Source organism: Odocoileus virginianus, chromosome 19 (genome assembly GCF_023699985.2).
Source record: "Odocoileus virginianus isolate 20LAN1187 ecotype Illinois chromosome 19, Ovbor_1.2, whole genome shotgun sequence".
Classification (NCBI taxonomy): domain Eukaryota; kingdom Metazoa; phylum Chordata; class Mammalia; order Artiodactyla; family Cervidae; genus Odocoileus; species Odocoileus virginianus.
Window position 1 is genome coordinate 27,015,630 of NC_069692.1, and position 22,752 is coordinate 27,038,381.

Consider the following 22,752-nt stretch of genomic DNA (forward strand, 5'->3'; position numbering starts at 1 on the left):
AATAACTGCTGGAAGATAACATTTCCTTGAATTAAGATAATCCACAGATAGAAGTTAGCTTGTTCAGTTCAATTACTCAGTCATGTCTGACTCTGCGACCTCATGGACTGCAGCTCACCAGACCTCCCTGTCCATCACCAACTCCCAGAGTTTACTCAGTTTTCATCACATCAGTGATGCCATCCAACCATCTCATCCTCTGTCGTCCCCTTCTCCTGCCTTCAATCTTTCCAAGAATCATGATCTTTTCCAGTGAGTCATTTCTTCACATCAGGTGGCCAAAGTACTGGAGTTTCAGCTTTGACATCAGTCCTTCCAGTGAATATTCAGGACTGATTTCCTTTAGGATGGACTGGTTGGATCTCCTTGCAGTCCAAGGGACTCTCAAGAGTCTCTCCAACACCATAGTTCAAAAGCATCACTTCTTCGGTGCTCAGCTTTCTTTATAGTCCTACTCACACCCATACACAACTACTGGAAAAACCATAGCTTTGACTAGACGGACCTTTGTTGGCAGAGTAATGTCTCTGCTTTTTAATATGCTGTCTAGATTCATAACTTTTCTTCCAAGGAGTAAGCATCTTTTAACTTCATGGCTACAGTCACCATCTGCAGTAATTTTGGAGATGCCACTGTTTCCCCATCTATTTGCCATGAAGTGATGGGACCAGATGCCATGATCTTAGTTTTCTGAATGTTGAGCTTTAAGCCAGCTTTTTCACTCTCCTCTTTCACTTTCTGCCAGCAGGGTGGTGTCATCTGCATATCTGAGATTACTGATATTTCTTCTGGCAATCTTGATTCCAGCTTGTGCTTCATCTAGCCCATCGTTTCTCATGATGTACTCTGCGTGTAAGTTAAATAAGCAGGGTGACAATATAGAGCCTTGACGCACTCCTTTTCCTATTTGGAACCAGTCTGTTGTTCCATGTCCAGTTCTAACTGTTGCTTCCTGACCTGCATACAGATTTCTCAAGAGGCAGGTCAGGTGGTCTGGTATTCCCATCTCTTTAAGAATTTTCCACAGTTTGTGGTGATCCACACAGTCAAAGGCTTTGGCATAGTCAATAAAGCAGAAATAGATGTCATTCTGGAACTCTCTTGCTTTTTTGATAATCCAATGGATGTTGGCAATTTGAGCTCTGGTTCCTCTGCCTTTTCTAAAACCAGCTTGAACATCTGGAAGTTCATGGCTCACATACTGTTAAAGCCTGGCTTGCAGAATTTTGATCATTACTTCACTAACATGTGAAATGGGTACAATTATATGGTAGTTTAAGCATTCTTTGGCATTGGCTTTCTTTGGGATTGGAATGAAAACTGACCTTTTCCAGTCCTGTGACCACTGCTGAGTTTTCGAAATTTGCTGGCATATTGAGTGCAGCACTTTCACAGCATCATCTTTTAGGATTTGAAATAACTCAACTGGAATTCCATCACCTCCACTAGCTTTGTTCGTAATGATGCTTCCTAAGGCCCATTTGACTTCACATTCCAGGGTGTCTGGGTCTAGGTGAGTGATCACACCATCATGATTATCTGGGTCATGAAGATCTTTTTTGTATAGTTCTTCTGTGTATTCTTGCCACCTCTTCTTAATATCTTCTGCTTCTGTTAGGTCCATACCATTTCTGTCCTTTATTGAGCCCATCTTTGCATGTTCCCTGACTTTTTCAGTGCCTCTGTATGAGTTATTTCTGTTTCTTGTGCTCTTCTCTAAACGTCTAAAAGGTATATGTCTGTTTACAGAAAGGATGATTCTCCCTCAAGCACAACAGACCTAGCTAACAAGCTGTCTTCCTTTCACAAAGCTGTATGCCTCCTGTTGACTCATGGGCAGCAGTATTTAAAAAAAAAAAAAATCAGAAGCAAACAGTCAAGCCCATAAAATCAAAGAGTTAAAAAGAATATCTACAATAGAAGCATGAGTTCTCTCATAAATCTTACTGTGCTCAGCGTTTAAACGTGCATTATGGTGGGAGTGATAGGAGGGAAATTACAAGGCATGACAATTAGGAAACGGAGTGTGTTGTACACGGGGTGGTATCTCTTCACTCTTCACCTAGTCTATGGGGTCCTCCAAAATGCAGACCAAGAGTGATCTGTGTTGATAGTGATGGGGCTTAGAAGTTTATTTCTGTAACAAGAAGGTGAAGGAAAAATGGGAGAGTAACACAGACACTTCCTTTTTCCATTCTGTTTCTGTATAAAAGTCAAGTATAAAGGTTGTTTCTTGGATCAGTGCTAGATTTACTTCCTTTTTAGGTTCCTTGACTGTTTCTATCAGAGCTAAGAAGTATTTTCATGAAAAATGTTCCAACTTATTTCCAAAAGAGCTCTGGAAATTGTGAAGTAGCATCTACTTGAAGAGAGATGCCCTTACAGACCCTTGTCTAACCCCAAATCTCACCCTGCATTTGATGCATCCTTCTTGATAAATCCAAATCTGGTCATCAGCACCGACATCCTCCATGACCTGTATTCTGAGAAGCTTCAGATCCTCTAGGTTTCCATTGGTTGACATGAATAACCCTGTCGCTTTGTTTCGAAGTCTAAAATAAATTCGTTTCTAGAAGATAAGAACCCAAGCGATAGTAACTTACACGTTTTTTTTAGAAGCACTGAACAAGCATCAACAGCAGGGGCAGAATCCAAAATGAGACTGGATTAGGAATAACTGCTGTCTCTGAGAGTTTCAGAGGCTTTAGGATTTTCTCAATGAAGAGAGATTGACAGAATTTCGGAGTGCCTGGGGCTGGGAGCTGCCTCTGGACAAGCCAGGGCTTGGGACATACCATGTTTTGATGTCGGATGTAATAACATTTCTGAAAGCAGTCATAACCTTTTTTGCACCAGAAACATAGCCCAGATTCAGAAATTCTCAGGGGGTGGGGTGGGAGAGAAGCCAATTTCAAACTAATTGAAACTAAAAAGTTAATTATATTTACAAAAAAAATTTCAGAGAAAAGTCTATTCGAAACACCCAGAAGAAGAAAATACCTGAACAAAAGGCCGTAGAGAACCTATTTGGTGACAGCCACTGAATTCATACCAGTTAGGTACTTCTGCTGGCGACAGTAGGAACTGTCGGCCTCTGTAATTGCCGTATTCGTAAGTAACCCATCTGGAAAACAAAGGGGATAACTGCAGTAAGTGGCAATGTCCATGTAACAGTGAGCTCCAATTATACTTGCAGAATGTTTGGATTTTTAGGCTAAACTTCTATAATACTTCAAATATACATTGGAGGATTAAAAAAAAAGGAAACTACCTTACTTTCAAAAACAGTTACAGCACCCATTTCTTGACAAATAGCAAACTCAGGGTACATGAGTATTTATGCCCCAAAGTTCCACTCTTGAAGAGAAGTAGGTAGGTTTTTTTTTTTTTTCCAATAAGGCAATGAGTTAGAGTTGGTCTTTTAGCAGGACAGCCCAGTACTCCCTGTGAGCTTTACATAAAACATCTTCAGTTGTAATAATGGACCTTTATTTAAATGGTTAATACTTGTAAGGTTCTTATACATAATAAGGGTTAGATAAAAATAAATGATAAAATTTTGTTTAAAATGAGAATAATCTTCCTCAGTCCAGAAAACTGCTAAAGACCTAAACCACTCAGGTCTGTCCCACCCAGAAGTGCTGTGATACCCACACATAAAGTGGAGTCCCAGCACAGCCCAGCAGGCAAGCAACCTTCCTCTTGGGCTGATACATTCTGTATCGAGGAAGAATGTTCTCTGTTTTTAATCCTGGAACTCTAAAATGTTATCATTTTAGCCATTTTATCATAAAAACAAAATAAAACTTAAACCTGTTGGGAAAGAATGTCACATATAACTATCACCCTAATAACCTATATTTGTTTTTTAAACAGCTATAGTCCACTCCAATGTTTGATGCCTTCAGACTATACCTATTGTTTTGGTGAGTGAAAGAAAAACACTTTCTTAAAAACATATTACACTGATAGTCTGTATTCATTTTTCTGTATTAATTTCAGAATTATTCAAAGCTGAGAAAAATCTTCTCATGTTGATCTTTAATCGTTTAGCATATAGCATCTTCCTGGCGGAAGGAAAATATCAACCCTTACTCTAAAATTAAACGACTTGGTCTTTCAAAGGGGTAAGCCAAATCAGTTCTCTTTCCTACTTGCCAAAAAAAACACTCAATAGATTTATTACAGTGTTCACCTAGGAACTTTAACATTTTTCAAAGTTCTTACCTTAAGTCAACTGAAAATCTGAATGAAGAGATGATGCCCCACACATGGCTTTTCCATATGGGGAAAGTATACTATGAGGGAGCATAAATACTAACCCTTACAGAAAATTAAGGATTATACATCAATTTGGTTAAGGTAACACAGAAAAGAAATATGATCAAACTTAATTTTTAAAGTCTACTGAATAAACAGATAACTCACTTACATGCCACCAATCACCTGGATAGAGCGTATGTGCGTATTGAATCCTAGGGATCGGAGATTAACTATTTCTGTATTAAATTCAATCTTTTTTCCTTTGAAGTCTTCTCTTTCAAAAAGAATAATTGTTGGCTCAGAAAATTCCTATTTAGGAATAAAAATAATGTTCTATTACTCCTCCTTGATGTTAACTTGAGCTCATGTGAAAATCATCTTGTTTCAAAGACAAAGCACAAGATCTGGCCAGAAATTTGACGGCTCACAAATTCCCTTTCCCAGAAAGTCTGGGTGTTTATATGCTCCAAAGCTAAAGAGAGGAAGAATGGAGGGCAGAAAGTTTTCCCCTTGCATAGAAAAGCAGGTAAATATGAGGTGTTATAAAATGGGGAAAACAGCCCAGGCATAAAGAAATAGGTGTATACGCCTGAACTGTCAATTCTAATGGAATTTATTTTCAACTTGGCTGTTCTCTGTTGAGATTAGGGGGCGCTAGAAAGCCAAGGAGATATAAATGGTGAGGGGTTGGGGGCGATGGTGATCTTTGGGGTCGAGTGGCAACTTGCCTGATGAAGGAGCCTTCCACTTATATGCATTTTCACATGTCTTTTGGTGGTGGTGGTTTTTTAACTGTCAATGAGACAGTGATTCTGTATATTGCCAAACTTCTCTGTAGGAATAATTGTTAGGAAGAGGGCAAAAACAGGATGGGAGCCCCATGTTCAGATGATCACTTAAAGAGGACAGCAGCACAGAGGTCCACTGATTTTCAGAAAAGTTGGCTGTTTATGCTTGTTTTTCAAATCACAGACCTTTATGACCCTAGACTAAGCTCCAATGATAATAATCCTAAAATCATAAAATGATACATCAAAAATTCTCCAACTTGCTTAAAAGTTTTGTGGCAAGGGTGTGGTATCTAACTGCTTTGTTTATGTACTCTGCCTTGATGTGTAGAAAGACCAATAAACAGAACAGATCAGTGTGCAGAGGTGGTCTGTATGGTCTTGGAATTACGTAAAACATAGAAGGAAAACTGCAGTAGTATTACTTTGTACTTTCACTGCACTTTCATCTGAGATGGCATGCCAAAACATACCAAGCACTCTAATTTAGTGACAACAACCTAATGATTTTGATTATGTCACAGTTAAAACATATGTTTTTAATAGGTATAAAATGTACATTTCTTCATAATCAAAACTTAAAAGAATATCAGTGCCAAAAGTTATGTGAGCATATATATACCAAGTTCTGGCTGAAGGAAAACATTTGAAAGCTTTACATCTGAAGTGGGTTTGTTTTTATTATTTTTAACAATATCTGTAGGTAGCTCTTAGAACTCCAGGCAGGTTAAATATCCAATTTTTAGGTTTTTTGTTATTTGTAAGTTAATGAATCTTACCACATTATCCCATATTCCACTGCTACTATTTCACATCTCAAGAAAGGTCAACATTTTTGTTATATGAAACAGCAGGAGGGGATGAGAAAAAGCCAACTCACACATATGTTCTTTCTACCTTTAACACTAAAATCACCAACTACACATTGTAAGCTTTTTACCAGCTACCAAATACTAACATGTTTCCCAAACTGTCAGACCCCAGACCTTTAACCTTTATGTTAACATCTGAACATTATCTTATAGTTTTTTCTACTGAATATTGCTTTGTGTCAAAATTAAAGATTTCTGGTCAAAAAGGAGCACTATAATCTGGATTAGCACATACATGATAAACTGGGGGAAGTAATTTGATTACAAATCTCTAAAACAACAGAATAGATAGATTTTAAAACTATAAGGAATTTCTTCAAGTCAGTAATGACAGAAAACTAAAGAGCTGGGCAAAGGATATAAGTAGGCATTTCATTGAGCAGAAACCCAAGTGACTAGTAACTAACAATGAGGTAATCCTCTCTACCCGATTCTTTCAAAGTGACAAAAGTTAGAACGTCAGAACACTCAGTAATGGCAATGATACCAGAGATAGGGACCCACATGCACTGCCGGCCACGGTGTAAAGTGGTGGAATTGGGCAGTACTTACTGAAAGTGCATACTCATGCACATGGAATCCAGTAAATCCCCCTTGAATCTGTATTCCCCAAGGACTGCTTCCCAGGGTGATCCATTATGCTGTATGTACATCTGGTTATTGACCCACATATTGTATGTACATATTACATCATGTATACACATTAGACTCTAACTAGATGTACATACAGCATAATACATGACTCAAAATTTTTAATGTAAGTAGTTACATTTATAACACAATGAGAACTATAGCATAATACTGTATATAAAATAAAAGCCTTTACACATATTTTTATGCAACATACATTTTATAAGAATATCCGAGCTGCACCCCAAACACATGAGAGTGGGGGCAGAGAAATAGGGGTCAGGTATGAAATGGGAAAACAAGACAGAGGGCCTTGAGCTGGCTCATGAGAGTGCAGCAGGACTGACCCAACACTGCCCCTCACGTCTGAGGAAACAGCATGTGAAGCCAATTTACATTTTAAAGATCTGCAAAGAGACCAGGGAGGAAAGTTCCGCATGTGGTTATTTTTTTCTGCCTCCAAGTTGTCCCTGAGGAAGTCTACCTGCTGGTGCCCTCGCTCTGACTCGGCTTTGTGACCATACCTCTCTGTTAGCACTGTATTCACCATGAGGTACTCACAACATCTATAAAACGGAGAGACTTGAAGGTTGCTCCAGGTTGGCATCCCATTGCAGACAGCGAAGGGTAGTGGCCTTCCTCCAACACGTACTGATTACCAGAGAAACTTTCTCCATCATATGCAACCCAGCTACAAAGGAAAAACCACACACATGTACAGTGTATAATCTGAGTCTGCCTGGTCTAGAAGTCTGAGTTTCAGAGGTAACCTGCCATTCAATAAACACAGTGCTTCTTATAGCTAACAGTGTTCTCTCTCCAAAAATATCTGGGTATATTTACTGCATTTCATCTTGTAGCAAATTAATAATCATAATAACTTTGCTTTTGGGAGATAAATTTTTCTCCATGAAATGATTCATGCTTTCACCTTTCCACCTTCCAGCATTCCTTGCTCCTCTCATGGTGCCACCATTCTACTACGGGCCAAGGTGGTTCTGTCAAGCCCTTTGAAGCTTCTCATACACTAATCCTCAGTGCATGATTAAAGGCATTACTAACACTACTATTATTGCTATTATTTGATTTAATTCTTCATCACCTTTTGCATAGATTGCTCTGAAGGCTTCCTGATCCCTTCTCCTGGCTTGGACTCCTTGCCTGGCCTGTCTTGTGTATCCCGTGGTGTCCGTCTAAGCTCACATGCTGAGGGGAGTCCTCATCTGAGTCCACCCTCCCTGTCCAAAGTCACTTCCCCTTCCCCAAGTACAGAGACCACCCAGCTAGTGAGGGCAGTCCAGCCCTGCACTTGCCTAACATTCAGAATGCCTGCCCTCCTCCTATCCACCTGTAAACAAATCTACCTTGGGATGAGCCTTAGAGATGACCTAGAATCCCTTGACAGATGACAGGAGACCTCCAGTGCGGAGAACCTGATCTCAGTCCCACTGCACAGCGAGGGGATGATGTTCAACTTCTCCCGCCCACCCTGATTGGTGCCTGTGCCCTCTGACGTCCAGCACCCAGTCTAAAGTATACTTCAGTACTCACACGGTCTGGTACTGTTTGGTGGTTGTACAGTGCCAAGCACCTACAGGTGTGTTTACGTGCTGGTGTGAATCTTGTTTCCCACACTGATGGGGCTCTTCCAGTCCACTGTTTTGCTTACCTGCCTCCTAAAACTCTACAAGACTTGGTAGAGAATGAATCATCAATTTGACTTATTGTTTCTCCAAAACATTGACTGTGACCTTGAAAGTGTGGTTCCGAAAACAAGTGAATCTTTGAAAAAAGTAAACAGAAACAAGTAAATTTATATTCCTAAATATATTCATTCAGCCTTTGAAATGATGCCCAAACATGACCTGTTAACTTTTGTTACAGTAAGCTGGTGTGAATTTTATAAATCCTTTAATTTTCTGTATCTGTATTAATGATTAATTAGAAGTACTTTGGCTGCACCATTCACAACTGTTTAATTCAGAGTCATCAAAGGACAGTCCAACAATAGAGGCAGCTTTCTACAGAACATCCTATCCTGTCCTAACAAGCTGTGAGGCATTTTAAAGCTTTATTGTGGCCAAAAGTAATTGTTTACAGGTCTAACATTTATAAGAGACTATATTTTGGAAACATGTAGTGCAGTTTTCCTCCCTCAGTGGAAGTCACCTGCTGACGTGTTAGACTCTTGGGTATGCCAGTAAAGGAGGCCACAGTGCTGTTTGTGCCTCTGTAATTATGGCTGTCTGAACACTTACATTAAAAAGTCTTAAATAACAAATGTAACACTTCAGTTGATGTAGAGAGTCAGCACTCAAAAGGCTTAAGTGAGAGACCATGTAAAAGAAGCCACATAAAATGTCAAATGCAGACACAGCAAATATGAAAATATATTTTATTGTTTACCACAATAACTATATGCTATTGTTTGAAATACTAATCCCAGTATGTTAATATAAACAATCCACTGTAATGATATGAAATTTAACTTTACATGTAAGGACATTTTATAAGAAGTGTTGAGACATGGGTCAGTGTTATCAATTAAGCCTTGCGTGATCAGTTGCTCAGTCATATCTCTGACCCTATGGACTGGAGCCCATTAGGCTTCTCTTTCCATGGGATTTTCCAGGCAAGAATATTGGAGCAGGGCGCCATTTCCTCCTCCAAGAGATCTTCCTAACCCAGGGATCAAACCCGTCTCCCTGCATCTCCTGCATTGGCAGGCTGATTCTTTACCACTGAGCCACCTGGGAAGCCCCTAATTGAGCCTTACTGTAAACTTAAATCTAATTTTAAAATACGGTTATGCTTTCAGGCATAAAAATGAGCAAAACTAACAATATGTCCCTAAATGTATTATGTTTTACACATAAATTCAGCTTTTCGATGGAAGGTTTCTAATTATGAAAAATAGAGAATTTGTTAAGTTACCTGATTTCGCCTCCTTGGGCCAGTGAAAGAATCCTAAGAATTTTTAAAGGGAAGAGAAAAGGAAATGAGTAGGGTAGACATCTTGAAAGTTTCTTCTCTAGATCATTAACAATTACCATTAAAAATAATCTCAGGATAGTTTCTATAATAAAATGTTTCATGAACCAGAAGCACACACTAAGGGAATCCAAAATTCAGGCAAATGTTCTCATAGAAAAATATAACTCCTTACCAAACATATAGGTTGAACAGAGGAGATCTTACAGTTTTTGCCTCCCCAGTCCTCGAAGCTGGTATAGAAACCTTTATCCAGTATATACTGTTCTCCTGTGAAGTCAGGATTTTCATAGGCTACCCATCTAAAGAAACAAAAATACTTGACTCATTATAGTTCATAGTTTACATTTTTAATAAATCACATATTTAGGTAAATATGTATCATAGAGCAACTTTCATTTGTTTTACTAATTAGTAATTTTAACTTTTCTTGCTCTCCATTAATCTTTTAGGAGCAGATAATTTGTAGGACAAATCAAAGGGGCAAGAAAAAGAATATCTTTGCATGAACCTTTTGATAGTCTCACTTACCAAATCCTATTCCCTGAGAAAGCTCCAATGAGGATATTTCTCTGTGTTTCTGATTCTAAGGAGACAATTTGGACTTTCAAGAAATACCTATAAAAACTCTTCTAATAAACAACTAAGGATTCTTTAATGTTGATAACAAAAAGTTATTTTTCCAGAAAGATATTACAGAAGTTATGTCTGTCTTACAGAGCAAATCACACTGTGGGTGGGGGGGGGGGGGGGGGGTGGAAGCAGACAGGAAAAAAAAAATGCTTTAAAAATCATAAAATAGCTAAATAATGACAATTTTGTTTCAATCAGGATTTCCAACATAACACAACTACATAATAAGCAAAACCGAACAAACTCTCGGGAATAGTAAGAACAAATCTCCTGGAATGTTTTCACATTTTTTATCTTTTAAGTCTTTTAACACTCAGAGAGGAAAGTCAACAAAACCAACTTATTGATGCTGTTTCCTATCCAAAGATAAAGTCTTTGAAGGGAAAGAGAGTTTTTCAGTTCTGTTACATTCAAGAGATAGTGTTTCCTCCTCAGTTAATTCTCTGCCCTGCACTGGTCCTCTCACAGCTTAAAGGAATGATACCTTTATGCCATGTATATGCTCAGAACTTTCCAAAACGCTTTACATCCATTATCACATTTATTCTTCTATAAGAGAAAACAAGCTTGACCCCACACTGAATCTGTTCCTTTAGCTCTAACCTCTGTGCTCTGTTTCCTGTGCTTACTCATGCTGGTGCGGCACCTCCGTAAAGGGATGTTGCTTATAGACTGAAATGTGCATCATAATCCATTCCCAAGACTCTGACCTTTAAAGGTGTAACACTTTCCCGTTCATATAGAGATAAATAGCTCTAGAACAGAAAATTATAATTGTCTTGTGGAGGCTTATAGAAACACTGTGACTGGACCTACATGGATAGCTGCCAAGAGCAAAGGATTGCAGTACCAAGACATTCGCAACAACCCGCCACACCCCCTTCCCTTAGAGAGTAAAAGAAGCCTGAATTCTAACTTGGGTGATGGTTCTTTGGGACAAAGATGGCCTACCATCTTCTAGGTCTGCTGGCTTTCTAAATAAAGGAGCTATTCCTTGCCCTCACACCTTGTCTGTCAATTAACTGGCCTGTTGTGTGGCGAGCAGTGTAAGCTTGGACTTAGTAACAGGGAGGAACTGTTTTTCACATGTTACAGAAAGGAAAACCTAGAGACACAGAAAAAAATTTATTCATTTAACAGGTCATTTACCATGTGTGCTGGGATACTAGGAATGCAAGGTGAAAAAGACAAGATTCTTGCCCTCAAAAGTTCAGAGATGAGTAAGAAGTATCACATGGAATTAGTTGTTGCTGTTTTTTCTGAATGGGATGTGACCTGTCCAAGGTGACACAATCAGTTAGTGGCCAAGGATGTATGAACCCTTGTCCGAGTCTCCTGAGGCTCACCAAGTCTCATTTCTTGACCTGAACTGCCACCTACCCTGTAAAGTATCTTTTCATTTACCATTCTACTTAAAACAGCCCACATGCTTCACAATTAGAACAGATTATAACTTATCTAAAGGGCTGGACTTAAAAACTCAAGTACAGTTATTACTTGGAAATAAACAGTCATCAAAGAGAACACTGCAAAAACCTCAAGTGATAATTAGTTATGACAGCTAACATCTGGACTCACTTCTGGCCATCTGATGGAGAAACTGCTGTAAGCACCAATCACAGTCTACTTCAGAAAATACTGCTCTCCCACTTCAGAAGCTCATTAAACAATTTTAAAATTCTATTGTCCAACACTGTGAGATGAAGAATTAGGAGGCTGGTTCTAAATATGGTCATGACATTAACTTATCAGGTGACTTTAAAGAGATCCCTTAACCTTTGTACAAGTCTGTATTTTCATTTTTAAGTAAAGGCACTGACCAAGATCCCAGTGCTGACAGCTCATGGGTGCCCGAGTGTGTGGCCTCTGTTCACACAGCCGTTGGCTTAGTCATGAAGAGAACCAACAGAGGGATGGCAGAACACTGCAGCTGGGGAGGATTGCCACAGAGCAAGAAAATCTACTTTACAAAAGCCAGGACTTAAAGAAAGATCAAAGAGGTTAAGACATACCACAAAGAAATTCTCCTGACAAGGCTCTGGGTCCATAGCAAGTTAGAGAGGCACAGAAGGTTAGAGGGTCAAAGAGGCTTAAAGTCCTTTTTGCTTGACTGTTTGACTTTAAGGTTTGAAAGGAAAACAGCCAGTGAGGACGGACAGACAGAAAACTCGAGACAAGACGAGCAAGCTTTGAAAGACACTTCAGCCAGTGCTTCTGTTGGTGTTTGTTTAAAAAGTGTGGGTACTGTACTTCCCTATAAAACTAAAATACATTACTTGTAGGAAAATACCCAGTCCAGGTTCGATGCATGAGACGGGGTGCTCGGGGCTGGAGAACTGGGATGACCCAGAGGGATGGGATGGGGAGGTGGGGAGGGGGGTCCAGGACGGGGGACACATTTACACCTGTGGCGGATCCATGTCAATGTATGGCAAAACCACTACAATATTGTAAAGTAATTAGCCTCCAATTAAATTTATTTAAAAAAAAGAAAACACCCAACACTGAAGTAAGCCTGTCTAACTCACTGAAGTTGAAACAGGAAACCCATTTATTAAAATGTCACTTGAATTGACAGTAGTGTTGTTTTCCTTCCAAGATGCGGCCCCAGATGAATCACCCGTGAATATGGGGGTAAAAAATTCAAAATTCATTTCTGAGATGCTCTGGTATATCTATCATCTAGAGTCTATTTATAACTTATACCTGAAACTCTTAGTAAAAAAACTCCTTCCTGTCCTTGTTTAAGCATATTCTGAACATATGAATCAACACTTCTCTGTCTACAAGATAGGAAGGGGTGGAGGGCGGGCAAGTATAAGTACGAACAGATCTCAGCTCGTTGGGATCACTGCTCAGGATTTAAGAGCAGCAGTGCAAACCTGCCCTTCTGTTGAGTCAAAACAACACTTTTTGAAAAAAATCTGGATTCCAGAAATACTTCATTTTGCTCTTCGTTTTTAAAAATTAGCCCAGTTTTCACTAGGTAAGCAAGAGGATAGCATAGATCTAGGAAGTGATGAGTGCGGATGTGTAAAGGCAATTCTTCTAATGTTTCAACAAGAAATGTAGTTCCTAAAACCTCTTCTGCTGGATTCACGGGTACCCTTCCAGAAGGCTGTTCTCGGTTTGAGTTATTAATAATGAGTTTACCACCCAGGGAATTTATTACGCATGTGACACTGGCACATCTCAACCTTCCCATCCTGCAGGGCTCAACTCCAGTGCTACCTCCTCCAAAGTCTTCCCTGTGTCCAAGCTGGAAATTCATTCCTCTCGGCTGTAGGTCCCCACAGCACTTAATCTTTGCGTCTTTTGTAGCAGTAATTATGTTTTATATAAACGCTATAACTTCTTTGAGGATACAATGCTTTGCACATAATAGACCTCAATAAATATTTGTCTAATGATCAACTGAGTGAAATATGAGGAAGCAGCTGGCCTTGGCAAACTGAAGCACTTCTACAACCCAGAATGTAAAAGGAAGTGGCTGTGTGTGTGTGCATGCACATGCACGCCTCCTTTCAACTTCCCCCAACAACAAAGCCCAACTGCTACCAACCAACCAAAAAGAAAAAGCCTAAGCCAGGAAATGCAACTAGAAATGACTAAAAATAGAAGCACATAAAAGCAACATTTTATAAAGGAAACAGATTTTAAGTAAACAAGGGCTGGATAAAAGAGACTGACTCCAGGCACAGTAGTTTTACCTGTGCTAATAGCATAATCTACATACATGCCTGATGGGAATCCACCCAGCATCCTTTTGCTTCCTCTGCTAGGGTGTATGACTGGGCTCTGACTAATGGACCCAACACACCTGGTGAGTATCAAAATGTTCAACCGTTTCCCCATACTGAGCTGGTCATTGTATATTCTCCCTCTAAATAGTTTACTTTGAAGGCAGTCAAAAATACTATATAGCCACAGCAATATTTCAGATGACTTCTGGATGCCATACCTTTGTCTAGGGAAGATTCTAATACGTTAGGGTTCCAGAACAGGACTTAGGAGAAGGCATTTCCTGCTAAGAATGGAAGCCCCAGAAGTCACTGTGTCATTCTGCCAAGACAGTGCCACAAACAACAACCAACACAAGAATTTAATGATGTTACTAACATTAAAAGCATATTACATTGTAGATGCATCTAAAATATCCAGGGCGTCTGTGGAAAGTCTCTTGAAATACAATAGAGTTAAGGTTAGAGTGATTCATATAGCTTATGTTACTCAGGCCATAACAACCTAATACCAAACACTCTCAGCAGAACCAATGTCGATTTCATATGACCGCTGAAGAATACTCTCATAACAAATTATAACTGACATCAGCCTGGACCATAAAAATAATCATACAGCTCACTTTAACAGACATCTGTTCCTGCCAATCCAGTATCTGCCTCCACTCTTACTTGATGTTCCTGGGGAACCCCTCAGCCCAATCATATATAACTAGCCCCCATTGGACTGACCCTACATCTCAGCTCCAGAGCTGTGCATGTATCATAGGCATGGCCTTCTCCTTGGCTACAGTAATTGGTTCAGATATGTCCATGTGACCTAAGTGTACAGAGTCAAAGTCAAACCTGGAACCTCTGTGGGAGAGAGAAGCTTTCCACTGGAAGCAGTCAAGAACAGAAACCAGATGCTGCTGCCACAGGCCCCAGAGAGAAAGTGTGATTTGTTGTTGCTGTTTAGTCACTAAGTTGTGTCTGACTATTTACGACCTCATGGACTGGAGCCCGCCAGGCTCCTCTGCCCATAGGATTTTCCAGGCAAGAATACTGGAGTGAGTTGCCATTTCCTACTCCGGGGATCTTCCCAAACCAAGGATCAAAGCTGGATCCCTTGTGTCTCCTGCACTGGCAGGCAGATTTTTTATCCTGCTAAACTACCAGGGTAGAACAAATCTGACTCCATATTTAATCCATTTCTTCTGCCTTAGCCTTTGTGTTCTCTATTGCTTTTGCTACAAGTTAATCACTAAAGGGATGCTGCCATAGCTTAAACATAATGGTCCACTTCTGGGAACTCTGCCTCCCACACCCAAGCGTTAACCTAGAATACTTTTTGTTTAGCTCACAGGAAATATCCTGACCAGGCCCACCTGGCTGCAGGAAAGTAAAAATCAACACATCCCCTGGGGAGTCTGGCCAGAACCAGGGAACAATCGCAGCAATTTATTGGCCTTTTTACTTTACCACTTCACTTCCCCTTCTGTGTTCTATAAAAGAAACTAGCATCCAAACCCCAGCAAGATGGCTCTTTTAGACACCAGTCTGCCATCTTCTCAGTCCGCTGGCTTTCCAAAAAAGTCACTATCTCTTGCCCTAATACCCCGTCTCTAGATTTACTGGCCTGTAGTATGGCGAGCAAGTATGACCTTGGAGTTGGTAACAAAAGGACCTTCCTAAAGTGAAGCCAGCAGCAAAGGCCCAGTCAAGAGATGGAGATCAGGTGCTCACACAGTGTCTAAACTCCTGTACCATCAGGGCTTTTCAGGTACGCATGCCAATATATTACATTTTTATCACTTATGCCGTTTTAGTTTGACCTGTAGCCACTTGCATCCCAAGGAGTCTTGACTAGTCAACTTTCAATAAAAACTTACTTCAGCATTAGTAAAGCACTCAGTAGCAAATTCCAGGTACACTGAAACAATTATTTTTATGTTAAAATAATAGCCCAGAAGTGAACCCACCTATATGGTTAATTTATAACAGAGGAGGCAATAATATATTAACACAAAGGGGAAAAGACTTCAGTAAATCGTGCTGGGAAAATTCAACAGCTACATGGAAAAGAATAAAATTGGACTACTTTCTCACACCATATAAAAAATAAACCCAAAGTGGATTAAAGACTTAACATTTAAGATCTGAAACCATAAAACTCCTAGAGGAAACATAGGCAGTATGCTCTTTGACATGTCTTAGCAATATTTTTTTGGATATGTCTCCTCAGGTAAGGGAAACGAGAGCAAAAATAAACAAAATGGACTACATCAAACTAAAAAGCTTTTTGTACATCAAAGGGAACCACCAACCAATCGAAAAGGCACCTGCTGAATAGGGGAAAATATTTGCAAACAACATATCGGATAAAGGGTTAATATCCAAAATAACAAAGGACTCATACAACTCAACACCAAAAAAGCAAACCATCTGATTAAAATATAGGCAGAGGACCTAAACACACATTTTTCCAAAAGGACCAACAGATAGCCAATGGGCACTTGAAAATATATCCAACATAACTAATCATCAGGAAAATGCAAATCAAATTCACCTCGAGATATTGCCTCACACCTGTCAGAATGGCTACTGTCAAAAAGGCAACAAATAACAAGTGTTGGTGAAGATGTAGACAAAAGGGAACCCTTGTTTGCTGTTGGTAGGAATATAAATGAGTGCAGTAACTATGGAAAGCAACATGGGTTCCTCAAAAAGTTAAAAATAGAACTACACAGTGCAGCAATTCCATTTCTGGGTATTCTTCCAAAGAAAACAAAAACACTAAGTCAAAAAGATTCGAGGACCCCTATATTCACTGCAGCATTCCATATCCAAGACATAGAAGCAACCTATATATTTAACATAGATAGATGTAGTGTGTATACACAGACACACACAATGGAATATTACTCCACCATAAAAAAGAATGAAATCTTGCTCTTTGCACAACATGGGAGGATAGAGAGGGTATTATGCTAGGTGAAATAGAGAAAGACAAATACCACATATTTATATGTGGAATCTAAGAACAAAAGAAACAAACATAATGAAACAGAAAATGGTCATAGATACAGACAACAGGTGGTTGCCAGAGTGGAGGGAGGTGGGAGGATGAGTGAAATAGGTGAGGGAAATTAAGAGGTACAAACTTGCAGTTACAAAATAAATGAGTCATGGGATGAAATGTACAACATCAGGAATGTTATCAATAATTATGTAATATCTTGGTATGGTGACAGAAGATAACTAGATTTATTGTGGTCATTTTGAAATGCACAGAAATATTAAAGCACTATGTTATGTACCAGAAACTAACATACTGTTGTAAGTCAATTATACTTCAAAAACAACAAACAAACTCATAGGACAAGAGATCAGATTCGGACTTATCATGGGGATCATTTTGAAATGCACAGAAATATTAAAGCACTATGTTGTGTACCATGAACTAACATATTGTTGTAAGTCAATTATACTTCAAAAACAACAAACAAATTCATAGCATGAGATATCAGATTTGTGGTTACAGAGATGGGAAGTGGGGGGAGTTGGATGAAGATGGTCAAAAAATATAAACTTCCAGTTATTAGATAAATAAATACTGGGGATATAATGTAGAGTATGATTAATATAATTAATTCTGCTCTATGTTATATATGAAAATTAAGAGAGTAAATCCTAAGAGTTCTCCTCACAAGGAAAACATTTTTTCTTCTTCTGTTTTGTATCTATGAGATGATGTTCACTGAACTTATGTTGGTATCATTTCAGGATGAATATATCATTACATTGCACACCTTAAACTTAAAGAGTGCTGTATATCAACTATATCTTAATATAACTGGAAGGAAAAAATAATAGGAAATATAATAGAGCAGGTGTAGGACCATAAGAAAATCAAATGGGACTTTGCCCCAACCTCAGGTTTCTAATGTTAAATCACTATTATTATTTGTGTCCGATCTTAAGAAATTCATGAGTTCTTTTCATGAAGAATGACAAGGGAAGTGAATCTGTAGATTTCATAATGCAACTCAAAAGTCTGCTCCAATGTTATATTACATATAAAAGATACTATATGAGAAAGATTTTAAAAAGCAGTTATAAAAATACTGTAGCAGTATTAAATGGCTAATTTAATGTTTCACTTTTGAGATATGTACTTATTGAGTGTCTACTCTGGGTCAAAGACTCCATTACTTTAACACAAACCAAAGTGAAGCTCACTATTAAAATCCCCATTGGGTTATTTCACTTACACTCCACTCAGTACATTAATAGACTGTGTCTTCACTCCATATCCAGTCTCCTTTAAATTAGCAACAATTCCTAATACATCAATACTGGAACCTTTGGATCCAAAGTTTTTTTCACTGTACATTATCATGTGAGCATTCGAAAAATCCTGTTGAGAAAAAAAAAAAATTCAAAAGTCAAAGGCTAGCCAATTATTATTCAAAAATGCCCAAGTATTACCCGTTAGCTTTTCTGTAACTTACACCTAATATAGGTCGTAAAGACTGAAGCTCTCCACTGTAGCCTCCCCAGTCATTCCAGTCCTTGTATTCTCCTTCCTCAAGCAAATACTGATGACCTGTAAAGTCAGGCTTCTCATAAGCCACCCAACTACAACAGAAAGAACATGAAAGAGTAGAAATTTTCAGTACTGTTAAAATACCAGTGTCACTGATGAATGTAAATAGCTATAAAGCTAGACATGGACCCATGCATTATGACTATTGGAATTCTTCTCTAGCATTTAAGAGACTAGGAGAATGGCCTCCCTGGTGGCTGAGATGGTAAAGAATTTGCCTGCGATGCAAGAGACCTGGGTTCAATCCCTGGGTCGAGAAGATTCCCTGGAGAAGGGAATGGCAACCCACTCCAGTATTATTTTTTTTTTTTTCCACTCCAGTATTATTGCCTGGAGAATTCCATGGACAGAGGAGCCAGGTGGGCTACAGTTCATGGAGTCGCAAAGAGTCAGACACGACTGAGCAACTTTCACTTCACTTCACCAAGAAATTAACCTAAGAAGTATATACCAATGTTCCTTAAAGGAATATAGGGAGGTCAGCGTGTATGTGTACATGTTTGTCTAAGTGTGTTTAATAACTGACTCAGAAGAACTTTAGCAAATAAAACTGAATGAACTTTCTTCCAATAATAATTAATATAGTGCATATTTTGGGCAATTTACAAGCCATTTTCAAGTGTAGACTTTAAAGAAAGTATGTAAGCTCTATAAAGTGCAAAATATGATCATAAAAAATAGAAAGCAAGCTAACAGTTCAATTGTTTGGAGCATAATATCAATAAACAAGATTGTAGATTTGATCAATCTAGATGGCCCAATTTATCAGCCTTGCCCAGCTGACTGATCCCAAACCAGCCCATCAAATCCGGGTCATAACTAGCTGAAGAAAACATGTTTATTCACTCCACCCTGCAATTTGGAATTCTATCTTTGGGGGGGAGAGAACATTCCTTTTATGTTATTAAAAGGAATAAAAAGGAATCCTTACAGGTCACGCCTGTCTACTTACATGCCTCGTAGAACTTTCATAGATCCCACTGATATAAGTGACAAATGTTCATCTCCAGTGGCTTCTTCTGTTTCACCTCCTTCCATGATAAACCTACCCATCTCTGTTTCCAGCTCCACACATTTTCCTTCAAAGAAAGGTTTTTCATAAATAACTACCTATAACAGAAATGAGATATGCCAGTAAGTTGTAAGAAGTTAAATATCTCAATAGTTAAACACTAAATCAGTCACTTAATATGACTAAGTCCTGGAACAAAAAATTATATAATCACATTTTTAAATTAACTAAATAAAAGTATCTTGTAATATAATTTTTAAAATCAGAATTTTTCTCCTGCTGTGATATAGCCTGAAGTCAAGGTTCAAAAGACAGATGCGTAATTGGTTTTTGTTCAATGTCTAGAACTGATATTTAGAATTTTTCTCAGCCCAAAGTATTGTTAAGTTATTTTAAAAATGAAACACTATAGAACAAACTGTGTGTCACAGATGTGCAAAGCAGAACTAGCAGAAGGAGACTTTTAGAGTAGGGAGAACTTGTCTTGAAAAGTAAGGTTTTTCCTTTCCGACAAGTAGCCACAGGCCCTATAGTTAGTAAATACAACTGCAAATTACAGCTTAATACAACAATGAACCTTCTGAGCGATGGCTCCACATACTGTTACTGCTAACTCGCGCTGTTCGCATCACCTTTTGCCTGAAGGTGATGGCATGTATAAGCTGGACAACTCCCGTTGACTGCAGTTATGTTTTATGGAAGTGATACATAAAATCACACAAGTATTGTCTTCATGAAGATGGAATAAAATTCTTTAAAAATGTACATTACCTTAGGATCTGTAGGGAATTCAACTTTACGGCCACCCTGAAAAGAAAAATAATATTGTAAGAAAAGTGGCTTGTCATTGATAAGTTAGCATTTGCTATTACCCGCAGCAGTCTGTGATAAGCCATGGACCCACACAGAGCAACTACATTCTGGTTTGTTTACCTGATGTGGAGACAGTTCTAAAACTGCCAAAAATGCAGGAAAGATATGAGGAAGAGTCTCACAGAGGTGGTCTACAAGCTGAATCTGCATGGTATCTGTGCTTTTTAACCAAATAGGTGTTTGGTTGTTGTTTTTTTTAAACTCTAAACTTCTCCCAAAAAGGCCTATTTCTCACTTCTCTTAAAAAGCAGCCCTAAGATTTGACATCTCTGGACTCAGATTCTCACAGGCAGCAACCCTCACCTTCTGTGCTTATTAACCTGCACTGGGCTCACCCTCCAGCAGGGATACAGGCTCCAGTTTGCCCGCCTCCACCTCTTCCGGGGTTCAGCTCCCTGTCTGCCTGTTCATGCCTATTTGCTGCCTGGCCCTGGAGGCATTTGATTTTGCAACCTCTGGCTTACAAAGCTGTTGAAGTTCACTTAAGTTCACAATATGATCTGAAGGGCTCCTGAAATAATTAGGTAAACTCTTAGATAAATTTAAAACATCCCATAGAGGATGGGTTTATGGGGGTTGCTATATGTTTAGAATAAAGAAATTTTAATCCAAAAATCTCACTAAAATCATAGAAGAGGTGTCACACAGAAGTATTAAATAAGGTAAGAGTTTAAATCAGCAGTGGGAAGGTCAGAAGGTTTTTTTTTTTTAAAGGTTGTTACATATATAAGTGAAAAATAAAGTATAGCCGAAGATCTCAAATACAGCAAATGAACTATAATTATAAAGGAATGTGGCTGGTTGTAATCAACAAAGCAGGGCTCATACAATCAACTAAGTATGCTTTTCAAAAGGAATCCTTTTCAAATTCTGTGAACTTTACAATTCTGTAGGTCATCATTAAAAACTGCCTTCAAAACTTGAGGCAATTCTTTTACATATTCAGAAAACTGAAAAAACTTTAGTCTTTGAAAGAGGATTTAATTTTAGAAAAAAAGCCCAGAATTATTTGCATGAAGACAAGCAGACATTTAGATAATTAAGCTACAACCTGTGGCAGGAGGGATAAAATTAAGATAAAAAATTATCTTCCTGACTTTCTAATTTGTTTCAAACTGACTCAGAAGACAACCACAAGGTGGAATTTCAAGAGCACATTGGTAACAGGAGCCTCACTCACGCTGTAAGTGTTTAGTGAACACCTCCTATGATGCAGCTCAACATGAAGTCAAGACAGGTACAGCTTGGAGCCTCCCAACGCTTAGAGTCTTGCAGAAGAAACAGAGAACCAGGCAAAATACAGGGGAAGGAAGCACAGAATCCTTCCTAAGGGGAGGGCTCTGAAGGACAACGCTCACCTGGGCGTCTGACTTCAGGCCCCCAGTGCAGTCACCCAGCCTGGCCCCTGTCATTACAGCAAGCTGGTCCTCGGCAAGGCCTACCCTTGCCAGCTCTGACCTGGCTCGGGCAGTCTAGCTCCGACGTCGCCATCTAAAATAATCCTGCTTGGTTTTTAAGATCCACCTGACTTATTGTGCTGTTCTGTGCTTAGTCACTTAGTCGTGTTGACTCTTTGCAACCCCATGGACTGTAGCCCGCCAGACTCTTCTGCCCATGGGGATTCTCCAGGCAAGAATACTGGAGTAGGTTACCATTCTCTTCACCAGGGGATCTTCCCAACCCAGGGATCAAACCCAGGTCTCCCACATTGCAGGCGGATTCTTTACCATCTGAGCCACCAGGGAAGCCCTGACTTATCGTGATGCTCTCCTAATCATCCCCCTTCTCTAACACCTACAAGCTGGACCTTGTCTGTCCTCCTGATTTAATTCTTTACTTTCTCACTTCTCACATCTGCCCTGGGCTGAGCTGTGCACACACATCAGTGACTCTGCATGCCCAAGAACACCTATGGGCTTATCCACATTTTTTTTTTCCATCTGGAGCAACTATCAAGTTATCCTTTCTATTATTTCTATCTAGCAATAAGTCCCATCCTCTACATATTTATCTTTTAAAACTCTGCTTTATTGCTTTAAAGTCACATTCCCATGAATTATCAAAGTCAAGCAAAGAATTACTGACTCTAAGAACACATGATTGTATTCCATCTTTACCATTTTCAGTGGCCGCATGGATCCAATGTATGCCTCCTCTGTATCCCAGAAGGATAAGTCAGGGTATTCACCAGGTTCCAGGATAAAAGGGGCACCCTGAAATCCAGGCTCTTCATAAATCAGCCATCTAAATAAGTACCAAGGAAGAAACAGATAATTCATCATTTCTGTCAGTGGAACACTGCACCCCACAGATGAGAGGGGACCAGAACAGGGGAGGATGTGGGTCCGGATGATGTAGGGGT

The 22,752-nt window shown here is 39.2% G+C and overlaps 1 protein-coding gene across 1 annotated transcript in view; it reads right to left on the reverse strand.

The window, feature by feature from the left end:
* CRYBG1 (crystallin beta-gamma domain containing 1) overlaps nucleotides 1-22,752 on the reverse strand; it is a 52,999-nt gene that overhangs the window by 5,216 nt on the left and 25,031 nt on the right. Inside the window, exons 7-18 of the mRNA XM_020892381.2 lie at nucleotides 22,508-22,634; nucleotides 20,289-20,324; nucleotides 19,458-19,615; nucleotides 18,411-18,537; nucleotides 18,171-18,316; nucleotides 9,720-9,846; nucleotides 9,488-9,520; nucleotides 8,223-8,335; nucleotides 7,115-7,244; nucleotides 4,433-4,572; nucleotides 3,001-3,124; nucleotides 2,411-2,569 (exon numbers count right to left, since the gene is read on the reverse strand). Of these exons, the coding sequence (XP_020748040.2) occupies nucleotides 2,411-2,569; nucleotides 3,001-3,124; nucleotides 4,433-4,572; nucleotides 7,115-7,244; nucleotides 8,223-8,335; nucleotides 9,488-9,520; nucleotides 9,720-9,846; nucleotides 18,171-18,316; nucleotides 18,411-18,537; nucleotides 19,458-19,615; nucleotides 20,289-20,324; nucleotides 22,508-22,634 (1,420 nt within the window). The remainder of the gene's footprint in view (nucleotides 1-2,410; nucleotides 2,570-3,000; nucleotides 3,125-4,432; nucleotides 4,573-7,114; nucleotides 7,245-8,222; nucleotides 8,336-9,487; nucleotides 9,521-9,719; nucleotides 9,847-18,170; nucleotides 18,317-18,410; nucleotides 18,538-19,457; nucleotides 19,616-20,288; nucleotides 20,325-22,507; nucleotides 22,635-22,752) is intronic.